The 9937-nt window shown below is 46.1% G+C and overlaps 1 protein-coding gene across 8 annotated transcripts in view; it reads left to right on the forward strand.

Annotated features, from left to right (window-relative positions):
- The window catches only part of NOD1 (nucleotide binding oligomerization domain containing 1), a 62882-nt gene that overhangs the window by 40983 nt on the left and 11962 nt on the right, over positions 1–9937 (forward strand). For all 8 annotated transcript variants that reach the window (XR_012010719.1, XR_012010720.1, XM_072783606.1 and 5 more), the window contains 2 exons: positions 2907–2990; positions 6236–6319. Coding sequence is in view for 6 of the 8 variants with exons in the window: in XM_072783606.1 (XP_072639707.1) it covers positions 2907–2990; positions 6236–6319 (168 nt within the window). In the remaining 2 variants the exon portion in view is untranslated. The remainder of the gene's footprint in view (positions 1–2906; positions 2991–6235; positions 6320–9937) is intronic.

Here is a 9937-nt window from a genome sequence, read left to right on the forward strand (position 1 = left end):
TCACTGGATGTGCAATCTTCCCTGAAAAGCCTGGAATCTTAACTGAAAAGCTGACTTTTAACTGAAAAGCCTTTTTCTTCAGTGTCAAGTTGGTAATTTAATTTCCTCCTAGATAAGAAAACAGCCATTTCTAGAAGCACAAACAGGTACCGAAGGGGGAAGTGTGTCCCAGGGGTATGATGTTTGACCTTAGCCGCCTTTGCCAACCCAGGCCTCAGGGAAACCTGAAGGTTGGTGGCTCTATCTGGATTATCCTCAGAACACCTTCCGAGATGCCTTGTAGAGCCCAACTTCACTGCCCTCGGCTCACGCTTTTCTCCCTTCTCCTCCTGAGCTGCCTTTCTCCCCAGGCACCATCTGGTCCAGCTCACCGGCCACCCGAAGCCCACGTTCCTCACCCCTCCCTGTCCTCTAGGGGTACTAATTTAGTATATGTTGCCCTCTGACAGTGCTTTTGTTGTTGTTGTTGTTTTTGTCATCTACTCTATTTTATTTATTTGAACTTTTATTTACTTGCTTGTATCATAAATTCCTTATGGGTAAGGAAATTATATTAGGGCTCAGGGCACGTGAGGTATCAGCTGACTTAGTTAATATATAACACCATCATTTTGAGAATTCTCTTATTAGATGGGCTGGCCAGTAAATGGATTTTTAATTCTTTTCCTCTAAAAAATATTTTTAAAAATATTTTGAAATATTAAAAAAAAAGGGACGCCTGGGTGGCTCATCAGTTGAGCATCTGCCTTTGGCTCAGGGCATGATCCCTGGATTCCAGGATCAAGTCCCACATCGGGCTTCCTGCATGGAGCCTGCTTCTCCCTCTGCCTGTGTCTCTGCCTCTCTCTCCGTGTCTCTCATGAATAAATAAGTAAAATCTTTAAAAAAAAAAAACTAAGGAAGTTCAAAAAGTAGGAAGTACAGTACTTCCTCCTTCATGTTTTCCAGATATAACCTTTTTCTTCTAGCCTTTGAATGTATATTCTAGCCCTCTAATATTTGAATGTATATTCATATATGTCCCTTTTCTTACAAAATAGAGTAGCATTTAGCAGGTGGCTTTTAAAAAATATCTTAAGGGGTGTCTGGGTAGCTCGATTGGTTAAGCATCTGACTCTTGATTTTGGCTCAGGTCCTGATCTCAGGGTTGAGAGATTGAGCCACACATGGGGGGCTCCACACTTAGGTGTACAATCTGCTCAAGATTCTCTCTTTCTCCCTCCCTCTGTCCCTCACCTCTATGTGCACTCTCTAAAATAAATAAATCTTTTTTCTTAATAAATCTTAAAAAGAAAATCTTAACCATATATTGTCCACATTTTACATATCCTTTTATATCAGGGTTTCTCGGTCCTACCTACCACTGTTGACAGTTTGGTCCAAATCATTCTTGTGAGGGGCTGTCTTGTTCCTTATAGGATGTTTAGCAGAATCCTGGGCATCAGCCTCTAGATACCAGCAGTAGCCTCCACCTCTGATGATCAAAATGTCTCCAGATGTTGACAAATATCCCCTAGAGGGAAAAGCACCCAGTTGAGAGCTACACTCTACATGGATGGTAATAATGTTAGCACCCAGCATTTCTCGAGTGCTGACTGTACACCAGGCATTATTCTTGGCCTTTTACTTTTTTTTTTTTTTTTTAAGAGAGATGAAGTGGTAGTGGGGGCCAGGCAGAGGGAGAGGAAGAGAGAGAATCTTAAGCAGGCCTCATGCCCAGTGCATAGCCTGACACAGGGCTCAATCTCACAACTCTGAGCTCATGACCTGAGAGAAATCAAGAGTCAGATGCTTAACCGACTGAGCCACCCAGGCGCCCCTATTCTCAGCCTCTTGTATGTCTTAACTCACCCTCACAGCCACCCCATAATGTCTGTACTGTGACTGTTCATCCTTATTTTTCTTGTGAGAAAACTCAGGCCCGGAGAAGTTAAAACACCTGCCCGAAGTTGTCCTGCTAGCAAGTGACACGCACACGGCATGTCTGGCTCCAGGGTCCTCTCATCTATCGTGTTCTTTTGCCTGATTCTCTCTACCCCTCATTCCCTCTAAAGGGTGCACAACGTCCCACTGAATGGATGTTTGCAGTTTATTTCCCTAGAAGCCTCTACTGCTATTTACTCGGGCTCACATACATTACAGCGGATAACACTGCCATCGATACTGCATGTACAGATCCTGGTGTGCACATCTTTGCACAGTGTAGGGTCAGTTTCCAGAAGCGCCATTGTTGGCTCAAAGTAGAACACATTTAAAATTATCTTCAGATAGATGCTACCAAATTGCCCTTTGAGGAATGATTTTTTTAACGTTCTATTTCATTCTCCTTCCTAATTTATTTTTCCATCCATTGGCACGACAAAGTCCAATCCTATTTATATCTGGGAACTTCTAGTTCTCTGTGCTTTATCCAGACCACTTTTGGTTTTAAGAACAATCGAGAGACTTCCTGAACTTTGAGTCACTGAACTTGGGTCCTTCACAATGGGCTTCAGAGCAAAGCATTGAGCACATTTTAACATGTAGTTGACAAGCTTTTCTAGGTTTTCATATGACTGACTTTGGTAACAGGCTGTCAGGAGTGTTCAAGGGACCTTGGGGGCTGGAGGAAGCCTGGGAAGCAGGTGTTGGGATCTGAGGCCCCAGGAAAGATGGGGAGGAGAAGCAAGTGCTCCTCTATAGCAGGACTAAGAAATATGAGCTTGGGTACAGGATTGCACTGGAAATGAATCACCCTTTATTGTCTATGGGGCTCAGAGGCTGAGCCAGGGACCTGGCTGTTTGCTTAGTTCAGCAAGTGATTAGCAGCCTAAGCTGGAAAGATCTGGGCTGGGATCCCACTTCTGAGAACTCATTTAAAAATGTGTGCCAGGTAGGTCTCTCCTGAGTAAACACTTCTTTTCTAGGCTCACCAAAAATGAACTTGATGATGAAGTGGCAGAGAGCTTGGCAGAGATGTTGAAAGTCAACCAGACGTTGAAACATTTGTGGTAAGTCAGAGAACCTCAGAATTTCAGGTTGTGCTACTTTTAAAAAAATTTTTTTTGAGATGAGGCACCTGGCTGGCTCATTCGGTGGAACATGTGACTCTTGATCTTGGGGCTGTGAGTTCAGGCCTCACGTTGGGTGTAGAGATCACTTAAAAAAAAATCTTAAAAAATAAAATGCACAAGTCAGTTGTTCTTAGTATTTCACAAGGTTGCACAACCATTCCCTCCATCTAATTGTAGATGGTTTTACCTCCCCGCCACTCCCAACCAGAAGAGACCAGTATGCATTAAGCAGTGCCTCCCTGTCTTTCTGCCCCCACCCCAGATCTACTTTTTATCTCTATGGATTTGCCTTTTCTGGGCATTTCATGGAAATGGAATCCTACAACATGTGATTTTTTGTCCATGTTCTTTCACTAGCATGAGTTTTCAAGGTTCATCTACACTATAGCCCATGTCAGAACCTCATTGCTGTGTGGCTGATGTTCCGCTGTACAGATAGGCCACATTTTGTCCATTCGTCGGTTGGTAGACATTGGGGTTGCATCTACTTTTTTGACTGTTGTGAATAATGCTACCATGAACGTTCCCGTGCATGTCTGTGTGTGCACATGTTTTCATTTCTCTTGGGTATAAACTTAGGACTAGAACTGCTGGGTCATATGGCCACTCTGGATGCAACTTTTTGAGGAACCACTGAAGTATTTTCCAAAGTGGCTGCTCTACTTTACATTCCCGCCGGTAATGTGGGAAGACTCCCACTTCTCCACATGCTCACCAACAACAGTCGTCATTGTCCATTTTTTGAATCTTGTCACTCTAGTGGGTGTGAAGTGGTATCTCATTGTGGTTTTGATCTGCATTTCCCTGGTTCCCACTAACATTGGGCATCTCTTCGTGTGCCTATTTTCTTAGGATTTTGTTTGAGAGATAGCATGAGAGGAGGGAGGGGCAGAGAGAAAGGAACAAGTGGACTCCTCGCTGAGCAGGGAGCCCAATTTGAAGCTCCATCCCAGGACCCTGGGATCATGACCTGAACCGAAGGCAGACACTTAACCTACTGAGCCACCCAGGTGCCCCTCCTGTGCCTATTGGCCTTTGTGTATCTTTAAAGAAATGTCTCCACATCCTTCCCCCAAATTTAATTTAAATTTGAATAAATTTATTTGCGTTTTTATTGCTGAGCTGTTAGAGCTCTTTCTATATTCTGGGTACTAGACGCTTACTAGATAGACTATTTGCAAATATTTCCACTGTGGGGATTTTCACTTTTCTTGGTAGTGATCTTTGAAGCACAAAAGTTTTTAATTTTGATGGAAGTCCAATTTGGTTTTTTCTCTGGTGTTTGTGCTTTAAGTGTCTTACTAAGAAACTGTTGCCTAATCCAAGGTCACAAAGATTTACACCTAAGTTTTCCTTTAAGTGTTACAGTTTTGCTCTTGCATTGAGGTCTTTGATCCTAAATGTTAATTTCTGGAGTCAGTTGTTGTGTGTGGCATGAGGCCTAGGGTCCAAACTGATTCTTTGGCGTGTGGCTCTCCAGCTGTCCTAGTACCTCTTGTTGAAAAGCCTATCTTTCCCTTTTAAATGGCCCTGACACATTTGCCAAAAATCAATAGACCGTAAATGTATGGGTGTATTTCTGGACTTTCTATTCTAGTTCATCGATCCATTTGTTTATCCTTGTGCCAGGATCACACTGTCTTCATTAATTCTATGTAGCGAGTTTTGAAATCAGGAAGTGGGAAGTCGCCCAACTTTTGTCCTTTCTCCAGATCGTTTGGGCTATTCCAGGTCCCTTGTATTTCCATATGAATTTTAGCTTGCCTTGTCAGTTTCTGTAAAACAGCCAGACTCTGCTTTTACATGTTTTTATTTTTTTAAGATTATTTATTTATTCACGAGAGACAGGGAGGCTGAGACGCAGGCAGAGGGAGAAGCAGGCTCCATGCAGGGAGCCCGACATGGGACTCGATCCCGGGACTCCAGGATCACGCCCTGGGCCGAAGGCGGCACTAAACTACTGAGCCACCCAAGCTGCCCCTTTACGTATGTTTTGTTGTAGTTTTTCTGGCCTGTAGATTGTCTTTTATCTCCTTTCCTTGGTGCTATGCCAGCCTCTGTGGGCAGCCCAGAGCTAGAACGGGGTTGGAGAGCAAGTCTTGGCTGCTCCGTGCGTGCACAGACCACACTGGCTCTTGTGAAGAAGGCCTCAAGGGACATGTGTGCCTGAGCACTGCCACACTTTGGGGCCCTCTTGCTACCCAGTCTCTTGCCGGGTCTTGGCTGGAAGCAGCTCTCCCAGCAAACTAGGTGGTGCCAGTGCTAGCAGCCATGGAGGTGATTAGAACACAGCAGTTTAGCCAAATGCACGGGTCTGTGTCCACTTGCAGGTTCTACCTTTGGTCCTTTTGCAAAAATGTGCAAGTTACATTGTGGTTGTACTTTCCAGGGCCACTGAGGGTTTCTTAGGGCCAAGTCCAGCAGTAGCTTTATTCTACAGATGGCCAGGAATGAGGAGTGGGTCTGTGATGAAATAGAGACCCACGCTGCCTTGACAGTGTGTTCTTGGTTGGGTTGGAAGCACAGCTGCCCCGGGGGGCACTTGAGAAACTGCCGGGGCTCCTTAACGATATCAGAAACCTTTGTTTCATTTGGATCACTGCTACCTGACATAATAGGGTGCACTCTTGGAGGCCCCATTATTGGTGCTTTCCTGCTGGGACCCGTGAGTGGCAGCAGGATGATCCTCCCTTCCCTCCCCCGCCAGATGTTGGAGAGGACATGGTGCGTTCTTAGAAGCCTTCATTTCCCCCAAAGAAGTGAATGGCCAGTTGGCCGCCTCTTTGAAAACTGCCTTGCCTTCCCCAGCCAGCTGGAAGGAGCCACCTGTCTCCTGGGTATTTCCTAGAATTTGTTGTTCAGGCTGGAGGCCTCCAAACGTTTTTGACTAGGCACCTCTGCAGCGAAAAATGCCAGTGTGCACCCTGAAATGTGTTCATGTATTAAGTTATCTTCATATAAATGCACAGATACATTGTTTACTCTTAAAAAAAATTAAACATTTTTAAGGATGCTCTTTATTCTCGTAGATCTGATCTAGACCGTCTTAGCCAGATTAAAGCCACGCGGACACAGTTCTTCCCCTGACCGTGTCTCATTCCCATCATCCCTCACAGCTCCCTCATGGAAGAGGCAATTAGTCCAGGATTATGTATCTGCTCCAAGATATGTTCTTCTTTCAGGCTTATCCAGAACCAGATCACAGCCAAGGGGATTGCCCAGCTGGCGGATGCCTTACAGAAGAACACTGGCATAACGGAGATTTGGTAAGACACATCCACCGCTCGTCATAATGGTAACATTGCGTACGTACTCAGCACCACTGTGTGCCAGGCACAATGTAGAGCCCTTTGCACTTACCCCTCATCTTTCCCATCATCTTGTCCAGTAGCTGGTATTATTTCCATTTCACAGATATAAAAACTGAGGCCCAGTGCAGTGAAGTAAAACTTGCCCAAGGTACCACCTAAGAGGAGAACTGGAATCTGGTCCAGACTGGCTGACTCTGGTCAGTGCTCTCATCCCAGGCCACCTATCCTCATCCACCTTCCTGGGGTTGCATGGGGCAGGCAGCCCAGGAAAGGGATTCCCACTGGAAGCGAATCACTTGGGGACTCATGAGGCTGAGAGATGGATGTGCTAGCTGGAGTTTGGGGCCCGTTCTTCTCATTTTCTGGGCTCCCCGGGCTTGAGGAGATACTTCCATGCTGGATTTGAGCTGACCTGTGCCCAGCAGGTTCCCGAGTGCCCTGGGGTTTGTGCTGCACCTCAGGCTGAGACAGCCCCGCAGAGTGATGTGTGGAGGACCTGGCAGGGGGCAGAGCCAGACCTCCCTTGAGGACACAGATCTGAGACCCAGGGGGCAGCCTATGAACTCAAATCCTCAGCTCAGGGGGTAGTGACTCATTAACTACTTTATTTCTTCATCACTGGGGGGAACTTCCAAGCCAAAAGAAAGAAAAAAAGTAAGTCGAGATACAGCTCCTTGACCTTGGCTCCCACAACAGTGTTTGATGAACTTTGCTTAGGGACTTGTTAGCGGATCTGGAAAGGAGTTTGGTGGGTTGCAACCAGCATCATTTAAAAAAAAAAACAAGCTTGTACAGAATACCAGAAAGCGCTGTGTACAGCATGAAGTGGTATTTTTAATCCCATTTCGGAATTATAATATAGGTATGCCTGTATGCACAGATGCTGGTTCACGATGCAAAATGTAATTCTTATTTGGGTGGTGGTTGAAAAAGACATCTGGAAAACTCTTAGAGAAGGCCCAGCTCTGAGGAGTCAGGGAGGTGCTGTGGCCTGTGTGCCTGGGAGGCCATACCCACTCCTCAGTCCAGAGAGCAAATGGAACTTGAATTTGCATTCATCTCCAGCCCCCCTCCTGCCTGTGGTCCCCTCCCTAGAAGCCCTACGTGTGTCCTGCTGCTTCTGTTGTTGCAGGACAGCGGGCTGAGGGGGAGGAGGCAGGCCAGGCTGCAGAAGTTTGCAGACAGTGGTTGGCCTCCACCTTTCTCGAAGGTGCTTAGGACAGCTGCAAGGATACACAGCTGCTTTACTGAACTCTGCTGAGCTTGAAAATGTGCCTTTGCTGCCTCTGACGGACCACAGTTCCTACACAAGGAACTGTGTGTGCAGGGCCAGGTGTCCTTAGCTGCAAACTGTGCTACACTCAGGGCCCGAAGGAGGCACTTTGTGTGTGTTTGGAGGCAGGGGGGTTGGGAGGGTTGGGAGGTGTGGATTCAGAGAGCAGGCAAGAGGGAGGGCTCAGGTGCTGGCCTGGGGGCTGCTTCACCTCAGTCCCTGGCTGGCCCCACGTGTGTAGACGTCATGGAACTGGGCTCCGTAAAGTCCTGTCCAGGGCCGTGGGGGCGAGGGAGCCGCTCCGTCCACAGGCACCAGCGGCACAGCCACTCGTTGTTTGTGCTGACATCTCCTTGCCCTTGTCCCAAAGAACTTGCAGCCTGAAGTCCGGCTGTGAATTCTCCTTTAAAGACAGGAGGTCAGGTGTTTCAGGACTTGACGGTGCACAGCATTTATCACACATACTTATCCTGTGAGGCTGCTGCTCCAGACTATGAGGTCTTTGAGGTTGGGGCCTCGGTCACATTGTTAAAAAAAAAAAATTCAACTGAGTACATTTGAAGGTCTAATTGGATTCATTAAACAATTCATGAGTTGGGCAGCATTCCATCTAGCAAGTACAGGTGAGCTCTGCTGAGCCGAATAAAAGAAAGGTTTTTCAAGTCAGAGGGTATAAAGAAAGACGAATTTATTAGCAGAGAATCCATTGTTTTATGCAAGGTTACTCTCCTAAGGGGAGCTAAAGGGGCCTCTTAGGAAATTTCCTAGCATTGACTAAGAAATTCTAGGTTGACTGATTAGAGGTTACAGTGATTCCTGGCGTGTTAAAATTTAGGATAGGTACTAAGTTTTGGTTTACTGATTTGGGGCCTTAACTAAGTGATGCCATTTTGGGCCTGTGCATGTAGCTCCCTTCTGACCAGACTGTCCGCTTGAGAGGTGTGATCAAAACAAATTTTTTTTTTTTTTTTTTTTTTTTGGTGTGATCAAAATTTAAGGCATTAGTGCCACTCTCTGCTACTGCTCTGTAGTTCTCACAGCTTTGGTTGATCTTTGGCCTTCTCAGGTCATGATGCTTTAGCTTTCTCTCTCTGATATCCACAGGTTACAACTTCAGATTTATATTCTTTTGCATTTTTAATATTTTATTTTTATTAATTTGAGAGAGAGAGAGAGAGAGAGCACAAGTGGGGAGGTGGGGAAGTGGAGAAAGAGGGAGAGGGAGAAGCAGACCCCCTGCAGAGTACAGGGACCCTGACATGGGGCTCAATCCCAGGACTCCAGAGATTGTGACCAGAGTCAAAGGCAGACACTTAAACGACTGAGCCACTCAGGCACCCCAGATTTATATTCTTTTAAGTCGGTTGTTCTCTTTGTACCTTTTTTGTTGGTCCAGTCTGAGGGAGACCATTTGCTTGGTGGTCAGGGGCTGCAAACACGCATTTAAAATCTTTGAGAGAATATAATACACCAGGGAGATTATTATGATTACGATAAGCAAGATAATTCCCAATGTTTGCAGGATACGTTGAAGCTATGGTCTCCAGTCCAGTCAAAATCAAATATATCAAAGACCCCATGGATGGAGTCATTTTTTTTAAGGCAAATGGCTTGTTTTGTGATTTGATGTAACTGAGTTTCAACTTTCCCAGAAGGGCTAATCCAGGTGTAGCAGGCGGTATTGGCTACAGCAGGCACCTCCTTGCTCAGCTGAAAGATGGTCAAGGGCTATTCTGTGATCGTGAACAACCTTGGCCAGAGAGTCTAAGGATCTTTGTTGGGCAGTTCTTGCTTTAGTGGCGATTCAGCAGAAATTTGAAGAATTAAGAAGCTCCTGATCGTAGCTTCATTTATATTTATCCCTGGGAGTAGGGATCTGCCAAAAGGGGAGTCCTGAATCAAGAAAGCCTCCTGGTAGTTCCCTTCTAACTCACAATGTAAAATCACAAGAGCCGACCAACGATAAAAGATTTCCTCCTCGCCTGAAATAAAAGGTTGCTCTCAAGTCCAGAGTTGCCCCCTCAGCATGGCCTGGGAGGTAGTAAAGATAAGGCTGTTATCTCTCCAACCTAGTGCCTGAGTGAAGAGAAGGAAGAGAGGAGAACAGGTGTCACGTTCATGCCAGGGTAAAGTCTTATCCGGTGCATGAGCAGAAGCAGTCTACCTTGGTGGCGGCTGTTTCTCTCCCTGGTCAGTACTGCTAGGTCTCCAGCATCAGTACAGGGACCAGGGCTCCGGCAGAGCCTTCTTCAGCCATGTGACGGGTACTCAAGGCTCAGTACCTTCTACTTGTGCATCAG

Source organism: Canis lupus, chromosome 18 (genome assembly GCF_048164855.1).
Source record: "Canis lupus baileyi chromosome 18, mCanLup2.hap1, whole genome shotgun sequence".
NCBI lineage: Eukaryota > Metazoa > Chordata > Mammalia > Carnivora > Canidae > Canis > Canis lupus.